The following is a 22176-nucleotide window of genomic DNA, read 5'->3' as shown; positions in this document are numbered from 1 at the left end:
GCACTGATCGCTCGGACTCAGTGGTAATGGAGGAGTTACTCAGAAATCCGATGAAAAAATCTCCTGTCTTGGGACAACTGGGGCTCCAGGAAACGGTTGTCGTTGGCGCATGGTACATCTGGTGGGAACACCGTGAGGCCGTAAAGGGGGTGAATGTCAAACCTGCACCAAGTTCCTCGTTTGCTATCCAAGCTATAACTTCAAATCACGTGACACGTCCAGCTGCGGTAACTTCTGAAGCTCGATGGCAACGTCCAGCTCCTGGGTCGTACAAACTGAATGTGGACGCGTCCTTCTTCGAGGACGGGAGTGGGGCTGCAGCTGCTGTTCTTCGTAATTGCCGTGGAGAAGCGATTGTCAGGGTCTCAGAGCTTATAGATAACACTCTTAGTGCACAATCAGCTGAAGCAATTGCTCTTCGCTTGGGGCTACGGCTGGTTTATGCAGTGGGGTGCTGGAATGTTGAAGTAGAATGAGACTGTGAAGAACTGGTACATGCATGTAATGGAGAGACAGAATTTTGGAGCCCCTACTCAGCTACCCTTACTGATTGTTTTCATCTGGCCCATGACATCCCGAATATTTCTTTTGCTCATTGTCCGAGAGAAGCAAACAGAGTTGCACATTTTCTAGCTAGGCGATGCTATGATTCAAAAATATGTGAAGAGTGGTTAGATGAGATGCCTTCTTTCTTATTACCTCATGTAATCTTTGATGTAACACTTTTCCAAATTGAATAAAATGCCACAAGGCTTTTCCCTCAAAAAAACGGTGCTGCCTAATTCGCACCGTTTGACCTGCGAAAAAGCGTAACGTGGCACAGCACCCAACACAAACCCAACCCAGCAAAGCCACACGAAACACACTCATCTCCACCCCGCCACCAGTGGGCCACATGTCCACCGCCCACCCATCCGGACCCACCGCTCAGCGAACGGAAAACCGTTCCCGTAATCATATCCCAGTCCGCCCGCCTTTACACGGCAGCACTGCGTAATTAGCAATCCGCAGGCGTAATTACGGGAGAAGCTTTCCCCTAACTAAAAGTCTAAACCCCAGGCGGAGGCTACTAGCGGTATACTACTGCTGGTCTGACCAATCGGAGCACGAGAGCTGCGCGGGTGTCCGAAGCGGATCGCCGGATCCCCGCCGCGCCGGACCGGTGAGATCCAGCCCCCGCCGGCCGATCCCATGGCCCCCGCGGCGGCCCGGGTCCTCGTCCTCGTCCTCGCCCTCGCCGCCGCCTCCTCCCTCGCGGGGCGCGCGGACGCCCTCCGGTCGCTCGGCGTCGGCGACGGGGCGGAGGCCGCCGCGCAGGGGGACTACGCCGTGGACCTCAACGCCACCAGCTTCGACGCCTTCCTCACGGCCTCGCGGGAGCAGTTCGCCGTCGTCGAGTTCTTCGCCCACTGGTCAGTCGCCCCCCGGCTTGATTCGCGTCATTTTTTATTCGATACGGAAGGTCTCTTCGATTCGATTTGATCTGGAATCGCGAGATGGATACGAATCGAGGCTGTGAAGCGGGGTTTCATGTTGTTGTCGATCTGCCGGTCGCAAATCCAAAATGATAAGTTCGTCTCTGATTTCAGCTACTGAGCACGGTATTAGCCACTCGCGTGTAGTTTTCATATGTGTCAGAATAGTGTAATTGTACTTTCGTCGTGTTATGTCTGAAATTGCTACTGACTGGAACCAAATGAAACCTGATGATTTTGTCAACTCATACTACTATTTTGTTTGAGTGAATCTATGCTCTAGAGATGTTCCCTGCCAAGCTTATTTTGGTTTGACTTGTTAGACTATTAGTTTGTTAAGATTTATTAAACTATTAATCATTATGCCTAACTACTCCCTCCGTCCGAAAATACTTGTCATCAAGATGAATAAAAGGGGATGTATCTAGATATATTTTTAGTTCTAGATACATCCCTCTTTATCCATTTCGATGACAAGTATTTCCGGACGGAGGGAGTACTTAATAATAAACATGGGTCGTAGATGTGGACTATAGAGTGATATCACTGCCCCTCAGTTAGAGAATTTTCACTGATAGAAGATCTCTTTTGTCCCTAGTAAATTGCTGCTTGCCAAATTCGAATTCATTTCTACCTACCATACTGTCCACTAATTTTACCATTGACTATGGAAAATTTGAAGGACTAACTGGCTTATCTTTGTGGAAACACTCTTAACACCCTCTTAGCACTCCATTTCATTACTGCTTAATGTCATTTGTTTCCATCTTGTTTTATTTCTGCTAACTAAATGCCTGTCATGCTTGTTCAGGTGTCCAGCTTGCAGAAACTACAAGGTATTGAGCCTATGGTGATAGAATGTATCGTATATTCATATGATCTGGAAGGCTACTCTTGCTAATCTTGATTTCTTCCTTACCTGCAGCCTCATTATGAGAAGGTTGCGAAACTTTTCAATGGTCCAGATGCTGCGCATCCTGGCAGAATACTGATGGCTAGGGTTGATTGCGCATCAAAGGTACAGTACTTCTCGTGAAGGGTGATAATCTTCATCAGTTTGCTGAAGCTAAATAACTAAGCACTTTAAAAGGCTAGAAATAACCTAGAGAAGTGTCGATGTGCATCTTCAGTTTATAGTTCGTCCTGTTTGTTATTGCCAGCCAGAAGGCTAGAAATACAGGAGGTTCTTCTCATGTGAAAACATTAGTCTCTCATTTAATTTAATTCTCATTTCTGTCAGAAATCTGATAATATACTGAATTGCATTGCTAACTTATTAGTTTCTCAAGCAGTGGTGTGCATTGGCATGCAGTGATGCTTTATTTCTTTTGAATGTTGGCAGCACAGGTGAATGTAGATCTTTGCAGTAGATTTTCTGTTGACCATTATCCTTTCCTACTTTGGGGCCCCCCACCAAAATTTGCTAACACTAAGTGGGACCGGAAGCAAGAGAAAAGCGAAATAAAATTGATTGATGATGGAAGAACAGCAGAGCGCTTACTTAAGTGGATAAATAAGCAACTGGAAAGGCAAGTTTTTCTCCCAACTATTTCACTGTCGCTAAAAGTTCAGTTGATATGGCATCTACCGAACTATTAAAATTTTGTGCTCCTATTTTTGTTACCTCTGTTTCTGACCTAAGTACATCAGTGTGTATATTTGGGTTTAACATCTTATTCTGTTGCTTAGATGCTTCGATATTTTGTTTCAGTTCTACCATTACAGGCTGATGGATTTTATTAATATACCCTCTATGCTATGTGCAGCTCGTTCACTTTGGATGACAGAAAATATGAGAATGAAAGCATGCTTCCAAACAATGCTTCAGATCCTAAACAGGTACAGCTGAATAATTTATTTGTTGAGCCAAATTGCATAAAATCTTATTTCATGCACTAACAAGCAGTTTGTTTGAGTCCTTCAGAACCTTCGTTTATGTACTTAATCTGTTGTATTAGGTTGTTCAAGCAATTTACGATGTTGAGGAAGCAACAGCTCATGCGTTACAGATAATTTTGGACAACAAGGTTCTAGATAAATGATCACAATTCACAATTGACATGCTATTTGCTGCTCTTTTGCTGACTACTGCTACTGGTACTTGCAAACTGTAGATGATCAAGCCAGACACTCGTGACTCTCTTATAAGGTTTTTACAAATTTTGGTGGCTCATCATCCATCCAAGAGGTATGAGGTGTTCTTTTGAATTTATAGTGATGAAGTATAGTTATTCTGTATTTTTCATTTTGTAATGTTTTGTTGATTCCATAGGTGTCGAAGAGGATCTGCTGATCTACTTATTAACTTTGATGATCACTGGCCTTCGAACCTCTCTTTAAGTTCACAAGACAGTTCTAAATTGTTGGAAAGTGTTGCAGCAGATAACCACAAGATCTGTGGAAAGGAGGTGCCTCGCGGTTACTGGGTATGTCCTCTTTCTTATGCTTAGCCTGATGCTGATTTCTTTTCTATGCGTTCTCTTATATTGGGACCTTGTTGATATCCCACACACACAATCTGAACTGGTGATTTACTTTATTTAGGTATAGATTGTTCAGTCCTGATTTACTCTAGCGTAATACCTGACGTATTTTGTGAGCAGACCATACTTTGCTTTAGGCATGTGATTCCTTCCTTGTAGAGCCAATTTTCATAGCCCTTAGTTGTTTAACTAGAAGGATACAAGGAATGTATTGTGTATGTGCTTTTCGTTTTTTAGTTCAGATTTGCTCTTCTTATTTTTGTTTTTGCTGCAGATCTTCTGCCGTGGAAGTAAAAGTGAAACAAGAGGATTTAGGTGACGTCTGCTCTCTGCATATGTTCTGAACATTTTCGTAGGGTGCAATTTTATTCTTTTGGTATTATGTGGACTCTTTCATGTACATTTTTTTAAAGTAGGCTGTAGGGACAGGCAGATGAACAACTTAATATCACATGAACTTAACGCTATTTCCTGTATCAGCTGTGGTCTATGGGTTTTGCTGCATTCACTTACTGTCCAAATTGGGGATGGTGAAAGCCAATCAACCTTTACGTCAATATGTGATTTCATACACAATTTCTTCATCTGTGAGGAATGCCGCAAACACTTCTATGATATGTGTTCAAGGTTTGCAAAATAAACTCTGTGTTACATTGTTGCTTTAAAAACCAAAAAAACTACTACATGCCTGACTGTGTGTGGCCTTTGCTTGTAGTGTGTCAGTTCCCTTCAAGTCAGCCCGTGATCTCAGCCTCTGGCTATGGAGCACGCATAACAAAGTTAATGAGAGGTTGATGAAAGAAGAAAAGGATATGGGAACTGGCGATCCATCATTCCCTAAGGCTATCTGGCCTCCAAAGGCACTCTGCCCATCTTGCTATCGTTCTTCAAGCAGGACAAGTGATGGGACCTTGCAGGTTGACTGGAATGAGGACGAAGTATTTCCATTCTTGGTTAACTACTATGGGAAGACGCTCGTATCATCCTATAAAGAAACCTACATGGAGTCTCTTCAAGGGAGGACGCAAGTAGGGGCGGCACTTGCTGACGATGCCTCCTCCTCACATGCTGCAAGAGTCCCAATTGGAGCTGCCCTGGGTGTTGCAGCTGCCAGCTGTACATTTGGGGCACTAGCTTGCTTCTGGAGAACTCAGCAGAAGAACAGAAAGTACTCGTACCGTTTACACTCTTTAAAGAAAATATGATTAGACAATTTTAGGTTGGTAGGATATCATTCTTGCCGTGTGCGTTTACGGAATTCAAATCATAGAGAAGTGATTAGGTTCTACTTGTCGATTTTACAGGCAAAGAAAGAACTGGAACTGAAAAACAGCCCACCAGTTGCTCACTGTGCACTTCATCAGAGGTGGCCTCCGTGAATGTATATTTCTTGGATGGGTTAAAAATCTTGGTAAGTAGCTCACAGAGAGTGCACAGAATCCAATGTTGGAGCTGTCATTTACAGATGAAATACTTACAGAAGCATGATGACCTAACCTGCACCTTGTTATAGGCTCAAATGTAGTTCTGTTTTTACCATATAGTTGTGATCTGATTGCTGGACATGGATGAGCTGTTGCTGCCCATTTGATCCGTAAAATTTTGAACTCAATGTTAATCCTGAAGTATTGCGACTTTTATCGGATATACTCTGTCTATGGTATCGAAATTTGTGCTGTCGACGACAGCATGGTAGTGCACCTAGAGGCTGATATACCTTACACAAGCAGCATTTGGGACTGGCGAATTGTCGAGCAACAATAACAACAACAATGAAGGCGACAAAGTGATTCCTGCATTTTCTCTGCGCATCGAATGTACATTGCACATTTCTAAAATTCCTACATCATCTTGTACTCCTGTCTCTCGTCTTGTACAGCAGGAACACTTCATCTTCACTGCTTCTGAAGCGAGTGTCCATGAATGTACATATGTGTTTTTCTTTCGATATACACAGGTATTCGAATATGATATATGGACAGCCACAAGCTCACAACTCACAATTATTATGTACATATCCTCCATCTCTTGTGTCGACATGATGGCACACCCGAAGCTCAAAACCGCATCCAGATGCCATACTTGACGGCTGATGTCCATATCTGTTCCCCTTGGTGCACTACTGGATGGTGATAACCACACGCTGTTGCTGCGGCGGAATTGGCACCGGCTGCGTGCTCCCTGTGGCTTCTGGTTCTGAAACCTGACCATGCATAGCCTGCATTGCGTTCCATTTCCATTTCCATTTCAGCAAGAAACTTCATAAACATTTCGGCATTAGGATCAAGATGGTTTTACAAACCCGCCACTCGCTGCGTCGATAAAGCACTTCGGTCACCGCGACCAAGATGATGTAGACCGGTATCACAATTCCAGCAGTTCTAAGCATCAGCAGCTGGTTCCACAAAACAAAATTTTGCACACCAGGTTACATTTGCCAGGTCCCATAAAAAACGTGAGAATTGTCTCCAAATTTTCAGAGCCTCACTTACGGTGACAAGAGCGACGGTGTAGACGCCTTGATCGCCGAGGTAGACCGAGATGGCGTCATGGAGCACCAGGAGAAGCATCAGCTGAGGTTGCAACAATGTTTTAGGCTGTTAATTTTTGAAGCCGTCGAACGAAACAACAGATGTCTGGAACTTTTCACCGGCACTTACAGTTATAGCAATTATGCGGCAACAGATTACAGCCTTTGGGGTGGAAGCTTGGCGATCGTACTCGTAGCTTGTCGATGTGGAAGAGCTCCGGGCCTGTGCTTGGATGTACGCAGGGGTTCTGCTAATGAGAAGAGCATTAGATGATCCATTTGTCAGATGCCATATGTTTGATAGGTGAAGCATTAGGAATTATTGGTACCTGAAGAAAATGGAGTTTCTTCCCTGCTGAAACAACTTGGAAGGCGCCTTGTAGTTTGGTGTGAATTGCTGTTTTATCACCAAGAAATACAATCTACATATGTCAGTGGATGACAGCATGCAATTATCCACACTCTTACATGATTAGGGATGATGATTAGCTCGTCGGGCATGTGTACAAGTTACTAGCTAGAGAAACTGAATTTCGAATTTGAACTTCACCTGCAAGCATATCTCACATATGGTGTCCCCCTTCTCGTCGCACCACCTCTGGACGCATGTCCGGTGAGCATACTGAAAGAGACACTGATTCAATTCAGCCACTGCTTTCAGACAAGAGCAATGTACTCCATATGCAAGACGTTTTTACCTTCAAGCTGCCCTTGCAGGAGCAAGGGGCCTCCATGCATGTCTCGTCGCCGTCCTCCTGGCAGATCCTGCATTCCACCAGCACGCCACTCTTCGGCCTGCCGCCACCGTCTTCAACGACGACGGCCTTTTCACGACACGTCGGCGCCGAAGACGAAGCAGCATTGGAGGCCTCGTCGATGGCAGACTGCACCGTGGACGCCGTGAGCAGCCGGCCCGCCATCACCGCGAAATGGTCCGCCATCAACCCCTGGCTTGCAAGGATCACATATAGCTAGCGTCGGCCGATGTAGCGCGCGTCCAAGGCAAGGTAACGTCGGAAGCGGGGGAATTGCGCGAGAAGCGTGGACGGAGATGCTAAGCAAGGTCAGGAGGGAATGGAAGGGAAGGTAGAGGAGGAGGAGGAGGAGGAGGAGGAGGCTTGCAGGCCGGGGCTTTGATCGGCCGGGTATCTGAAGAGGCGGCGAGGGAGAAGCAAGAGATGGAGTGGGCGCCGTCGCTGTTGCCCGGCTGGCCGTGGCTCTTGCGGCAGTCTGATTCTGAGATGAAGTGCTAGTATAGCAGTCTGTCAGAATGCTTTAATAATGATGAAAAGCATCGATCATTGTCATATCATATCTTGCTGCGAAGTGAGTTATTCCGCGCGCTTTCAACTGCCATATGGCCATCTTTCTTGCTTGCATTGGTTTGTGGTGTGCTTTAATCTTGGAGTGGGAGACTCGAGAGGTTGACAGGTGGAGCTGTTGGAAATTATAGGTTTTGGATGAGGCGGCTTTCCATGGCTTGGCTGTTAGGAACATCTGATTATTACTTTTTTGACAAAGTTAGGAACATCTGACCGAATCCCTCATGCTTCCTTACCACACGTTTTCTTGTCTTGTTGCTCATTATTAATTAATGTGAAGAATCTCTCCGCGAGACGGCCGCCTGTATATTCAAACGCAAGCTGTTGGATGCACTGGAAAATATTCAAACGTAGGCTGTCTCCCAATATTACTCACATTTCCCATTCCTCCCAAAGTCTTATATTTTCCTCACAGTCCTAGACCTCTAAATACATTTCCTCTATTCAGTCGTAACATGCGGCTGGGGACTCTCTCAACTCAGAGAACAATGTAGAGGATGCCAAACCGGAGATGAAAGGGGTGAGAGTAACACATATGTGAGTAGCACAAACCATGCATGACATGCATTGACCGTGTTATGTTTGGTCGTTTGCTAATATGTTTCCTCTACACATCGTCATTTGGAGACTACATATGAACAAAATGCGAGTGTTTTGACATGCGAAGCATGTACTTTTTACTAGTATTCCATTATAGATAGATGGTTTTTTTCCACCAGAATATTTTATAGCTGATGTTTCAGCTATTCTCAAAGGAAGGAATTGTAATTGCACAAGGCGAGGTAAAGGCCGGAAAAGCTATGTCTCGCTTATTGCCAGACACAAGAAGCGTCCGTCTTCGGCCTCGGGGAACCTAATACTGACCAGTTTGGGGAACCTTCCAGCGAACGGCTTTAGGAACCTTTCGCCTGGTTTGAGGGAGCTTTCGTTCGATTTTTCATTAGATATATTTTTCTACTTTTTCTATTGGTTTTATTTACAGTTTTTATTTCTATACTTTTTTTTCATGTTCGTTTTTATGTTTCCTCTTTTTCTTCATTTTCTTGCTTCTTCTTTGTTTTTTCAAATGTTTTACTTAAAAAGGAGTGGATATTATTTCACATCTCACGAAATATTTTTCATAAAAATTGTATTTTTTTATTTTTCTGGTCATTTTTAGAACATGTGAACATCTTTGACTGGTTATAGATTTTTTTACATGTCAAGAACATTTTCGTAGAACATTGTGACAACAAATGTTTACACTTTCGTGAACATTTTCTAAACATGTGAAAATTTCTTTTAAATGGTTACAAATCATTGAAAATTTTAAAAATTGCGCAATTTTTTTAAAAAATCCTAACATTTTTAATAATGTCATAAACAATTTTTAAATGTGTGAATATTATTGTTGAATTGTACCAATATTTTTTAAATGTCATGAAACTTTGATAAAAAATGTGTGAACACACTTTTTGATCTGCATGAACATTTCTTAATAAATGAAGAATGATTTTAGAAAATTTATAAAAAGAATTTAAATATATTTAATCCCTAGGAGAACATTTTTTTTATATAGAAATATAAAGGTAAAAATTCCAAGAAGAACCGTATGTATTTACTAGTTTATAGAAGCTAGCTAGCGTTTCGGTGCCAAGGAAAAGAAACGAAAACAATATTTTTTGGCTCCAAAGATGCAAAAGGTTTTATATGGTTTTTTAGGGCTTCAAGGTTTTATAGGTGTGTGCAAAATTTTGGGGCAATTTGCCATTGGAGGAGCTCTGAAAAAAATGTTTTGAGAAAGTTTCAATTTTTTCTTGATTTTGGAGCAATTATTTTGTTTTTTCTGTCCCTAGCTCCTCCAATGTCAAATTGCCATGAAATTTTGCACGCCCTTATATTTTTTTCATTTTTATGTGCAAAAGAATTAGATTTTAAATACGTTTGCCTTTATTTTCGAGTTTACTGTTCCATCGGGGAGCATATGTGGTCGTGATCAACTATGAATTACTAGCTAGCGAGGGCTACACAGGTTTGTACGCATCTTGCTAGCTGGGCCTGGCCTTATTAACCTGGCATTGTAGCCAACACATCCATCGATCTTGCTACAAGAGAGACATAGACGTGTCGGGACTCGGGAGCATCTATAAGTCGCTCTTCCCGAGATGGCACTAGCGTTCGCTGACGTCGTGCATGGCGTCGCTCACCTATTGGGTTGGTCCACTCATACTGATCTTTAGCTAGCGGCAGCGGTAACTCTTATTCGGCGCTTATAGCGCCAACTACAGTGCATTTGGTATACATCGCCCATACCCCTCGGGGACACTTTCATAGTGGGTCGGCCCATATAGTGTTTTATTTTGCTTACGAACCTTCTAGTAGGTTCGTCCAACTTTTTCACGCGTTTTTTTTTCTTTTTCAGGATGGGTGTTGTTTGAATTTTTTTTGTTCTTTTTTTTTATTTTTTCCTATCCCATTTTTATTTTTTATAATTGATAAAGTTTTTTAAATCATGTTTCTAAATTTAATGAACCTTTTCAAATTTGCAAACATTTTCAAAATTGATGGACATTTTCATATTCATTGTCATCAATCACCAAAACCACCAAGGGAGAAATTTGCCCTAACAACGGGACTAGGGTTGCCTCGCCGTCGCGCTTAAAATAGTTTGATTTGGTCCCTCCGGCGATGCGGCGGAGCCGCGACACGAATGTGTCCCCGCAGTCCTCACCTAAACTAGAGGAGGTGACTGTCAGACCAATGGTTTTGGCATGGGTCCATCCATCAGTCCAACGTGGCGGACGCGTCCGGGCGTCGCCATATCTGCCCCACATATGGGCATGGGGGGTACCAGTCAGCTCGGACATTTGGAATGGCTCTGCACGACCCGGTTGGTTGGCTCTTTATGTCCGGGCAAGCCGCCCGAGTATAATTGCGAAGGACATGGGGCTTTGATTGTAGATCTCTTACATAATCATGTGATCAAGCCACGCCCTGCAAGTTTGTATCTCCGAGCCCTGTCCGCCATCTTTGAAGGCTTTCATCTTAAGCGTCAAACTGTGGGTCCCAATGAGTAGTTTACTTATTTTTAGGACTCTGGACATGCCTCTCTGTGTTTGAGGACTCTTTGGGAATCGCCTATAGGAACCGAAAGTGCTCTTTTGATCTCGAGCACACATGCTCCCTTGTAACCAATAAAATCCAAAAAAATAAACAAATTTAAAAAATTGACTTTTTTATAATAAACATTGATGAATGTTTTAACTTCGTGCAAAATGTTGTGATGAAATAACATTCATGGAGGTCTAGATAAGAATAACAAAATCGATGCACCAAAATGTTTCCAACTGTTAAACTTCATGCACTAACCAACGCAATCAAAAGTCTGAACTGATGAAAATGGCTAGGCAACCCACATATACACTTCAACACCCCTCTCATGTGTGATGCGAGAAGTAGCATGTTCATTTTTTAGATAAATTACGGAAGCCGGTACTTGAACTCAAGACCTTGGCCCTGATACCATGTTAAGATCATGCACTAGTCAATTCGCAAAAAAAGATCATGCACTAGTCAACAAAACAAAATGTTTGAACTGATGGAAAAGGGTTAGGCAATCCACAAATACACTTCAACACCACCAATTAATAGTATTTTGGGAGCATCAATTTTTTTTCCAAACCTCCACGAATGTCATTTCGTCACAACATTTTGCATGCAGTTTAAACATTCATCTATGTTTATCAAGAAAAATCCCAAAAAATATTGTATTTTAACTATATTTTTGGAGTTTACTGTTCATCATGTGAGCTAGGGTTCAAAAACTCCATGTAGCTATAGGGACCACGATTGTAGAACTCATCGTAATTTTATTTACTAGCAAAGGTAATGTACAATCATACGCTCCAAATAGCTCTATCAAGTTATTTGTTAGCCATACATTTTTATGCTCTTTGCTAAGATATTTATGATTATTGAGCTATACACAATCACACACATATATACATATAATTCATCTAACTGGCACAAAGTAATTTGTGGGGACAAGCATTTTATAAAATTCTCTGGCCTAGAGAATTTCAATTTAATGAAAGGTTTAATGAAAATTCTTACAAAGAAATGTCTAATATAAATTTCCTTGTACAATAATTTTAAGTTCTGTGCAAATACTTTTGCATTGGATGGATATTAGAGTTGTTATTAAAAAATATTAGTATTTAGAACCATTTGTTACGACTAAAATTGCTTAACTTAGTATAAATATATGATTATGAAGATGGTATGTTGAGAGAATGAGTACAAAAAGTAAATAAGTTCGATATAAATAAGTAAAACCATTTATTTTGGCCCTCCCTCGGCTTACTATTATCTTGATGTGCTGGTTACAATGATTATGACGAGAAAAATAAATACTAGATAGCATCGCTTTCACTGAGGTCGATGAAGCACACCATGTTGAGCATGTCTACAAGTGCTCTAACATGAGGATGACAACTTATCAACCGATGTCACATCATTTTCCCGTGATCTTCAAGCAACCGCAACCACTGCTCTCTCCTCTAGCACTTTCTCTGGCCATCGGGGGGATGTGAATTGAGACTACACTATGCGAAACATGAGGACACACATGAATATTAGATCAACATGTGTATTTGTCGATGACAAGTTGCCACTGGTTCATGGACAATGACAAGCCAGTTGGAGATCATTTGGTCGCATCGACTTAACTGAGGCACCACACGATCATATAAGTCTTGTGCAATATGCATTCAATCTACTTATGTGTGAGATTGTCATGATATGTGTATTGCTTTATTTAAGAGGTAACAAAAGCTGCTTTGTGACCCGATAGTTATAAATGTTACTTCTTTCTTTTCCATGAAGCATGATGTGACGTATGGTTAGTCAATATGATATTTTCCATTTACCGAACATGCATATTATAGATAGATGATTTTTTTCCTCCAGAAAATTTATAGATGATGTTTTAGCTATTCTCAAAGGAAGGAATTGTAATTGCAGAAGGTGAGGTAAAGTCCGGAAAAGCTATGTCTCGCTTATTGTGAGATAGAAGAAGCGGACGCCTCCGGCCTCAGGTGAAGTAGGTCGGCCCAACTATGTTTTCCAGTGGTTTGGGGGACCTACTACGACCAGTTTGGGGAACCTTCCAGCAAGCGGTTTTAGGAACCTTTCGCCTGGTTTGAGGGAGGTTTCATTTGATTTTTAATTACATATATTGTTCTAATTTTTCTATTGGTTTTATTTAGGGTTTTTATTTTTATAATTTTTTTCATTTTGTTTTTTATGTTTCCTCTTTTTCTACATTTTCTGGTTTCTTCTTCATTTTTTCAAATGTTTTAGTTAAAAAGAGTGGATATTATTTCACATCTCATGAAATATTTTCATACAAAATGTATGATTTTTTTACGTTTTTCTGATCATTTTAGGACATGTGAACATCTTTGACTGGTTATAGATTTCTTTTACATGTCAAGAACATTTTCCTAAAAAATTGTGAGAACAAATGTTTACACTTTCGTGAACATTTTCTAAACATGTGAAAATTTTCTTTTAAATGTTTAAAATCTTTGAAATTTTTAAAGATGCGCATTTTTTTAAAAAACATAACATTTTTAATAATGACATAATCGATTTTTTAAATATGTGAAAATATTGTTGAATGGTACCAATATTTTTTCAATGTCATGAAACTTTGATTAAAAATGTGTGAACACTTTTGTTGATCTATATGAGCATTTCTTAATACATGAAGAATACTTTTTAGAAAACTTATAAAACACAAATATTTTAAAATATATTTTACTCCTTATGAGAACATTTTTTAATATATAGAAGTATAAAGGTAAAAAAATCCAAGAAGAGTCGTATGTATTTACTAGCTTATAGAATCTAGCTGGCGTGTCTGTGCTAGGGAAAATAAACAAAAACAAAAACAAATTGACTCCAAAGATGCACAAGGTTTTATAGGTGTGTGCACAATTTCGGGGCAATTTGCCATTGGAGGAGCTCTGAAAAAAATGATATTTTGCGAAGGGTTCATTTATTATTATTATTTTGGAGCAATTATTTTGTTTTTTCTGTCCCTAGCTCCTCCAATGTCAAAGTGCCATGAAATTTTGCACGCCCTTATAAACTTGTTCATTTTTATGTGCAAAATTTTTAGATTTTTAAATACTTTGTCATTGTTTTTGAGTTTACTATTCACAAGGGAGCATAGGTGCTCGTGATCAGCTATGAATTACTAGCTAGCGAGGGCTACACCGGTTTGTACGCATCTTGCAAGCCGGGCCTGGCCTTATTAACCCGGCATTTTAGCCGACACATCCGTCGGTCTTGCTACAAGCGAGACATAGGCGTGTCGGGAATCGGGAGCGTCTATAAGTCGCTCTTCCCGAGATGGCACTATCGTTCGCTGACATCGTGCATGGCTTCGCTCACCTATTGGGCTGGTCCACTCATACTCATCTTTAGCCAGCGGCACTAATAACTACTAACGTTAACTCCTATTCAGCGCTTATAGCGCCAACCATAGTACATTAGGTACACATCGCCCATACCCCTCGGGGACGCTTTCGTAGTGGGTCGGCCCATATAGTGTTTTCTCTTGCTTTTTCAGGCGGTTTTTTTTTGCTTTTTAGGATGGGTGTTGTTTGATTTTTTTTCTTTTATTTATTTTTTTCCTTTTTTCTTTTTGTAACTGATAAACTTTTTAAAATCATGTTTCTAAATTTAATGAACCTTTTCAAATTTTCTTTTTTTAAAAAAAATTCGTGGACTATTTTTCAAAGCCCAAAATTTTTAAAATATCATGAACAGTTTTAAAAACTCATGAGCTTTTTCAAAGTAGTGAACTTTTCCAAATTCGTGGACTTTTTTCAAATTTGTGAACTTTTTCAGTTAACATCTTTTTCACAGAGTTTTTAAACATGTAAACTTTTGAGGGTTTTACATTTTTTTCAGAAGCGTCATAGAAAACCAGCTGATTTTTTCCTAGGACAACAGATCAATGGTAGAAAATGTCAGATGAGAAAAGACCAGCGAAGATTGGCAGGCGCGTGAGCGCTAGTTCGCTGGTGGGCGGCAAACCCCCACTTTATTAGCTAGGAGTACGGTTTACTGGAATTACATGGGGTCGTGGGAGTCCAAAGAAGAAGAAGAAAAATGGCGACTAGCTGCCAAAGAAGAAGAAAAATGTTCACCACGTATTCTAAAGTTGTTCACTGTGTATTTTAAATGTTCAACATGTATTCAAAAAACACGCAAGGCCTATTTAAAAAATGTTGACCGTTTATTAGAAAAATATTTTAAATGAATTAATATTGTTTAGCGTGCATATAACAAACGTTCAAAAATGTTCAACATTTATTTAACAAATGTAAAACATGTATTAATGTTCGATGCGTATTTTGAAAAGCAATAAAACTTATTTAAGAAAACGAAAACACAAAAAATCAAACAATCCAGAAACCCTAAAAAGTTCAAGAAAACCTAGAAAAATTCAAGCAAAATCTGAAAACCAGCAAAAACAAACAAAAAAATCCCCTTGCAAGGTGCGTCAGTGTGTGACATGTGGCGATGGCTGGACACACCATGTGAAGGGCTCATGTGCTCTCATGCGCAGGGAAGTGCCCCGTCGGAGTACCCCTAATTAGTCATTCCCGGTACGAATGGAAGACCATGACAATCTTTTATGGGTTTGTCCTTCATAAATCTGGCTCATCTTGTGAGCCCACCTTAAGGGACAGGCTCCAAAGGCCCAACATTGTTTGCTAGTTAGTTTGGCTTTGCTTAGAAATTGAAATTCTACTTATTTTTCTAAAAAAATCTCACCCTTTTTTTAGCTACAGCAGAAAAGGTAGAAATTCACCGGGTCTAGCTTTCAAAACTTAAATTCAATTGCTATTTTAGAAACAAGTTTAAAATTAAAAAAACATAGAGACAATACTAATATTAAGTAGCAAAGACCAAAACGTCCTTACATAAACTGAAAAATACATTCAAATTCTTGGGGGTGTCGAAGTCTTCTTCCCGCATCTATTGGCGGTGTGCCGTGGGCAAAGCTGGTTACCGCCTCTGGGCCTATCTCAACGGAGCAAACTTTTAAAAACACATGAACTTGTAGAAGCAGCGACCGAGAAGTGTGTTTCACCTTTTTGGTTGTTGTGAGGTTGACGTTGAGGAGGTCGGTAGTCTTCGCACTCTTTATTATTTTTCTTGGCATGGGGAAAAGGTGTGTTCACCACACACCTCATTTCGTGACGGTGCTTGATGCGAGCCTCTTCGTCTTGGCACTCTTCTCTTGCCCTTCGATTGAGCTCTTGAAGGTTGTAAGTAGCATCACAAAGATCTCGTTGCGCTTGACTGGCTTGCTCCAAATGATGTTCTTCTTTCTTGCCGATGTGCCTCCCGTTCTTCATCTTGATGATAATCCTCTTGTTGTCGACTCCATTCTTCATTTGGATGCATTTGGCGGTCGAAGGCATATTGTTGCTCTTGATCTTCACGTCAGCGAGGGTGATGATCAAGAATGTGACCTTAGAATCCATTGCCATGAATGTTGATAATATTTTCGGCGTTGATGATGACGACATTGATATCGTTGTGTACTTGCATGGGATGGTAGCTCGGATGAGTGTCCACTTGATTGTCTTCTTGAGGAGGACGAAGATTATGAATACTTGCACTTGTCAAACATGTCAGGAATTTGAGCCATCTGCGCGTCCATCTTGGCATCTAGATAGTCCCTCATTCGAGCTTAAGGTTGATGCATGTCGGTGGCAATGTGCTCAGTGTGCTCATTCAAAGCCTTAAAGTGTGTCTTCCATAGCCCGTTGAAGTCCGAAATAATGAAGCTTGGTGATTGTTTACATCCTCTTGGTTGTCAAAGATTCGATGAGATATGCCTTCCCTATACATCACAACACTCAAGGAAATTGTGAGTAGAGATTGAAAAGAACTATAAAAAACTTACATCTTCCCGATGTTGAAAATGGATCAAGTGATCGTTCATCCTGAAATGTGAAGAGAGTGCAATTGGTATGGGATCTCGTCCAATCTCACACCTACACACAACAGGCTTATAGAGGAGCTTGGTAGGCATTATTCGCACAATATCATGCAGTGGTAGATCAAGACGTTGAAAATCCCGAGTAAGATCCATAAAAGCAAATGCGATACAAGTAGATCAATAGATAGAAATAGAGCAAGCATCAGTAATACATGGCTCAAAATTCCTCACAAAGCTTAGTGTTGGCCTCGTCAGGAATAGATGGCTCAAAAAGAACAACAACATGAGATGCAACAAGGTTCTCATATCTGTCGTGAATAAGTTCTTACTAGCAAATGTGCCCGTGCATTGCAATGGATCCAAAGTAGAATAATACATGTTCACAAACTTGAAAGAAAAACACTCTAGTTTTGGTGTATATATATATATATATATCACTAAAAGTATACTCGTATTACGTTTCACTCAAAATATATTCCTCGTGGCTGTTTTGATGAGGTGAGAGAGATGTGGTTGGTTTCAACTTTCAAGATACTAAGGAGTTTTCTGCAAATTGGAGCAGAGAAGTGGGGTCTTGTTGCCAAAATGCCACAACTTACCTCACCATCATTATATGCAGATTTGATGGTCAGAAATGACGGGTGGCAGACACACCATCATCACCAACCGAGTCTTTATAGGAGTAGAGAAAGTATGACATGACCATAGTTTGCATGGTTTCCTCATGAGAAGGTAGCTCCGGATTCATCTGTGAGTTTGTGAATCTTGTTCTTCCTTGCCCTCAGCCTTGCTCTGAAAATATCTCTATTTAAACCATGCAATCAGGGACCTCTAGAACCACGAGATTTCTTCCTTATATAATAATTCATTCATTCAGTCGTCCACTATTTGAATTTACTTCATATCTGCATTCATATACACCAGCTGTACAATTTGATTGCATGGTTTTGGGGGCTCCATCGCAATGTTGCCAAATGTTTTGTCACTCCACTTGTACATAGAATTTATGGTACTACCCATAGTGAAAGAACATGCGGTGCCCCCATGTTTGGTTTTGGTAATTGATGACAATCTCTATGAACTAATGGTTGCCTTAAGTTATATTTGAAGGTTTTGTCCATAGGCTTTTCTTGGACTACATGTGTTGGTTTCAAGGAGAGTTCGTGTCGACCAAGTTGCTACTCAAGGAATTATCCAAAGATTGGTCATGTGAGTGTTGAGCTTATTGCAAGCATGTCTTGAAGAAGAAGATTGTGTGATCATTCATGTCTACCTTCAAGACATCATCCAAATGAAAAGAATTGGAAAGATTCAAGGTTGATCAAGATTAAGTCAAGAATGAATCAAGTTGATCAACACACAAAGCATACAAGATGTACTGAGGGATCAAGTGATCCCATGGTATGGTTGCGATGTGCAAGTTCAAGTGGAGCATCATGAAGATATCAAATGCTTGAAGCTTGCCATCCATTATGGTAACAATGGATTTACGAAGATGAGCCGAAGAGTATGGGGGAGCAATCAACTAGTCTTCATCGAGCCAACACAATCAATAAAGGTGGTCCAACTTGAGGAAGTCAAGATCGTCATCATCTAGCTCAAGTGGACTATGTGCAAGACAAATGTCTCCCCTTGATATGTTTTCTATTTTACCAGTCTCCTAGTGGTAGTTGGGAGACCGGGTTATAGGATCGATTGCCATACTATCAAGGGGGGGCTCTCGATGAGTAGCTTGATCGTATCGTTCGTAGAGAGCTCAAACCATTGCATCCTTGCATCATCTTTCTTGGTTCTTGTTTGGTTCTCTTTGAGATTTTTGGAGCTTATGGTCATCTTGATGACAAGCTCGAGTTCATCGAAAACGGAGTTCATTTGCATCTTCTATGATGTTTTCGATGTTGGAGGTTATGCCTGTTCTTCTCTGTTGGAGGTTTCACTCCATTTGTTAGGCATACCTCCCCTACCTCTTCTTTCTATAACCAGTCGTTGTTTTGATGCTACTCATCGTCTTGTATCCAACAAGCTTGAGTTTGCTCAATTCGGAGCTCTTTTGCAGAAGTTATGGCAGTTCTGGTTTTATGGGATCTGTTTCAAAAAAGTATGGGTGGATTCATCACGTACACATCCCCTCTGCACCCTGTGAGCCTTTCCCCTTCGTTGAAGGCTCCCTTGCAGCCTTCTCCCTGAGATCTGGTCCCAGCGGTAGTACCGCGAACCCCAGCGGTAGTACCGCTCAAGAGCTACAAGCGGCAGTACCGCTCCACAGCGGTAGTACCGCTTGGAGCTCTCAGCCGTAGTACCGCTGCGGCTCCATGCTCCTACCGCCTCGATTCGAGGGTTCTCCTCTCGTGTCGGGTTTTGCGGCACTAGCTGCGGCAGTAGAGGCGGTAGTACCGCCCTTATCACCACGGTAGTACCACCCTGGGTCCAGGTCCTGCTCTGCTTCTCGCTCTCTTCTCACTGCGTGGCAGTACCGCGAGGTGAAATGGTAGTATCGCTGGCCACAACGGTAGTACCCCCCCCCCAGCGGTAGTACCGCCCTGTGCGGGGCTGAGCGGGGGTAACAGTTGGATTGTCTCCTCCCTTATAATAGGGGGTCTTCTTCCCCATTGAACTTTGTCCTTTAAGCTCGTGTTCTTCCCCCATTGTTGACCTTCTTCGAGCTTGCTAACTCTCAATCCCTCCATGGATTCTTGCTAGTTTTTAAGGGAAAAGAGAGAGGAGATCTAGATCCATATTTCCACCAATCACTTTCTCCTCTATGTGAGGGGAACCCCTTGGATCTAGATCTTGGAGTTCTTGGTGCTCTCCTTCTTGTTCTTCCTCTCATTTTCCTACCTAGCATTAGTTGCTTTGGTGGGATTTGAGAGAGAAGGATTTGGACACTCCGTGTGCCCTTGCCATTGCATTTGGTTCATCGGTTTGAGTTCTCCACGGTGATACATGGAAGTTACTGATGGGATCTACGATAGGGTGCGTCGACTGCAAATTAAAATTTCCTACGCGCAGAACAACCAAGAACATGCTACGGGAGATGGATCACAGTTCGTTACCACTAGACGCGCAGTGCCGTGCAGCGGAAGAAGAGTTGGGGCAGCGCGTCCGCGTGGATCGTCTCCTCCTCATCCGATCTCCCTCGTACAACCGGTGGTCGGTTCCCACGTACAGGTTCACCAGAGCGGCGCAAGTGCACCGCCTCTAACGGTATCCGTGCGTGCAGGAGGAACGTCGTGTGGCGGACTGCTAGGTCCGATCACACAACCGGCGGCGAGTGGAGGTGTCTATTCGCAACACATGCAAACCCTAGTGACAGCGCCAAAGCGATCAACCGCCTGAGTGTGCGGCACCTCCACAATATATACGCGTCCTTCGCGGGCTCAACACTTGGGCCTCGCACGGACTCTAAAGCCCATAAGTCTACTTGGCCACAGTCCAAATACAGTTCGGATCACATCCGACCAGTGTCCTCGGATCTGACCTCGTAGGTTCCTTCCTTTAAGCGTGCGACCCCTTAGGTTCAAGTCCGCGTGGTCGCAGTTCGGATCAACTCCGAACTGCACAGTTGGTAGCGGCCTCTAGCAAGGCATGCCAAACACCAAGCAGACTATGAAGCTGGTTAGCGAACATGTACATCATACTTCCATTCCTTTCGCCACACGATATATGTTGTCGAGCTCAAAGCGAGTCTGTCATCCTTGTGCTAGCCCAACCTCTTTCTCGTTCCAGTGATGTCGATCACTATCCGGATTATCTCATAATCCTTGTCGCATGGCCATGCTTATCCTGGTCAGATCACACGAGGGGCCCAGAGTATATCTCTCCTGGTCTGAGGGGCAAATCCCATCTTGCTCGACCATGTCTCGCAACATGGGTCTGGACAAGCCTGAAACCTACCTTTGTAACTACCCAGTCATGGAGTAGCGTTTGGTCGGCCCAAAGCAAGTCTGTCACCATCCAGTGTACATGCGTCAGCTCAGGTCTTAGGGCATAGAACATATGTTGTACTAGAGACTCACAGATGACATATCGTTGCGTCTCATAGTTGGGTCTGTCCGACTCAGATCTTCTCTCGACTCGGATCCGACTATGTCGAATCCGACCAGATCCTTCCAAGTCCATATTATCCAGTTAGCATCCAATGCTCCATGGCTAGTGAAAGTGCTAATGGCACTTAAGATATATTTTGGTGTGATGACAATGTGGTTAGTTGAACTAATATCGGTTGCTAAAGTTTATCTCAGGTTATTGGTTCTAAATGCCCGCGATGGAGATGTGCGACCCCCCCATTTCAAAAAGGACAAAGGCGTGGTCTATCGATGCTTCGAAGGTTTAGTTTTGGTTTGCTTCGAGTCGTAGGAAAGACCGCACTATTAAGAGGGGTCTGTGTGGACAAATGTTGTGTGGGAATGCCTTTGCCGAGCCTTACTCTCTTACCCTTCCCACTCCAACCACCTCATATGAACCTAGTGTGTGTGCTGTGGTACTTAGAAAGTTGCAACAGTAAGTTACTGGGTACCCCGTGCGCACGGGGTCTTTTGACCCCCGTGCGCACGGGGTACTGGGTAACTCTCTGGGTACCCCGTGTGCACGGGGTCTTTTGACCCCCGTGCGCACGGGGTACTGCGTAACTATCTAGATACCCCGTGCGCACGTGGTCTTTTGACCCCCGTGCACATGGGGTGGTGCGATTGTCTCTGGATACCCCGTGCGCACGGGGCTGACTTAGCCCGTGCGCACGGGGTCCAACGGGCAGAAATTCCCACCCTCACATGAACACTATAAAAAGGCCTTTCTTCCTCCTCCAACCCCTAACCCTAATGTCTTGTTGAGCTCCACCATTGCTACACCCCATTTTGCTCAATTCTCTCAATCCCTCCACCCAAACTTGTTGAAACTTTGGGGATTGGGAGAGCAAGACCCGATCTACAACTTGACCAAACCAAATCACGTTCCCCGCAACATTTCTTCCCCATTGACTTATTACTCTTGAAGCTTGGGCTCCTAGGCGGTTAGAGGTTCCTCTGGAAGCTTCCTTGCTTGTGGTGTGCTCCGGAGAAGTTTGTAAAGGTGTGGTGGTCGCCTTCAAGACCAACCCCGAGTGGTTCGAGGCTCATCCATTGGGGGTGACTCGAAGGAGAATACGGTGAGCCTTTGGTGGCATTCCGCAAGCTTTGGCTCCGGCACCGCTCCAAACGGAGATTAGCTCTTCCCCAAGGAAGAGTGAACTTCGGGTTAAAATCCGCGTCCTCGTCTCACTTGTGGTTAATCCTTTCCCGCACATTTCTTTGTTGTTGTATGCTTGTTGGCTTGCTAAGTAGTTTGTTGCCTAGCTTTTCTTCTTGGAGCTTGCTTGTCATAT

The 22176-nt window shown here is 42.5% G+C and overlaps 2 protein-coding genes across 4 annotated transcripts; one reads left to right on the top strand and one right to left on the bottom strand.

The window, feature by feature from the left end:
• Positions 1-1059: 1059 nt before the first annotated feature.
• Positions 1060-5605, top strand: LOC123066780 (sulfhydryl oxidase 1). Of its 3 annotated transcripts, none has more exons than XM_044489802.1 (12): positions 1060-1412; positions 2287-2311; positions 2401-2493; positions 2823-3004; positions 3242-3314; positions 3434-3502; positions 3590-3663; positions 3748-3901; positions 4233-4273; positions 4439-4585; positions 4674-5177; positions 5263-5605. In XM_044489802.1, the coding sequence occupies exons 1-11, from the start codon at positions 1192-1194 to the stop codon at positions 5161-5163; spliced, it is 1569 nt and encodes a 522-aa protein (XP_044345737.1). In that variant the 5' UTR covers positions 1060-1191; the 3' UTR covers positions 5164-5177; positions 5263-5605. The 3 variants fall into 3 exon arrangements, with proteins under 3 accessions (XP_044345737.1, XP_044345730.1, XP_044345742.1); XM_044489807.1 differs by having other exon boundaries at positions 1061-1412; positions 4674-5126; XM_044489795.1 differs by having other exon boundaries at positions 4674-5605.
• Positions 5606-5731: 126 nt separating this feature from the next.
• On the bottom strand, positions 5732-7785 carry LOC123066804 (E3 ubiquitin-protein ligase MARCHF2). The gene is made up of 7 exons (XM_044489814.1): positions 7187-7785; positions 7039-7110; positions 6818-6885; positions 6619-6736; positions 6451-6531; positions 6261-6353; positions 5732-6176 (listed from the first exon to the last, which is right to left on the bottom strand). Exons 1-7 carry the CDS (start codon positions 7427-7429, stop codon positions 6078-6080), a joined length of 774 nt encoding a protein of 257 aa, XP_044345749.1. The 5' UTR covers positions 7430-7785; the 3' UTR covers positions 5732-6077.
• Between the last annotated feature and the right edge of the window lie 14391 nt (positions 7786-22176).

The sequence above is a fragment of the Triticum aestivum genome, chromosome 1A (genome assembly GCF_018294505.1).
Source record: "Triticum aestivum cultivar Chinese Spring chromosome 1A, IWGSC CS RefSeq v2.1, whole genome shotgun sequence".
Classification (NCBI taxonomy): Eukaryota; Viridiplantae; Streptophyta; class Magnoliopsida; order Poales; family Poaceae; genus Triticum; species Triticum aestivum.
The sequence above is the reverse complement of the archived record's forward strand: the minus strand, read 5'-3'. Positions and strand labels throughout refer to the sequence as shown.

Coding starts and splice junctions, on each gene's coding strand:
- LOC123066804 (XM_044489814.1), bottom strand. CDS start 7,429: ATGGCGGACCATTTCGCGGTGATGGCGGGCCGGCTGCTCACGGCGTCC. Junction 6,886..7,038: donor TATGTGAGATATGCTTGCAG/GTGAAGTTCAAA, acceptor GTGATAAAACAG/CAATTCACACCAAACTACAA. Junction 6,354..6,450: donor ACACCGTCGCTCTTGTCACC/GTAAGTGAGGCT, acceptor TTGTGGAACCAG/CTGCTGATGCTTAGAACTGC.
- LOC123066780 (XM_044489802.1), top strand. CDS start 1,192: ATGGCCCCCGCGGCGGCCCGGGTCCTCGTCCTCGTCCTCGCCCTCGCC. Junction 3,315..3,433: donor ATGCTTCAGATCCTAAACAG/GTACAGCTGAAT, acceptor CTGTTGTATTAG/GTTGTTCAAGCAATTTACGA. Junction 3,503..3,589: donor AGATAATTTTGGACAACAAG/GTTCTAGATAAA, acceptor TGCAAACTGTAG/ATGATCAAGCCAGACACTCG.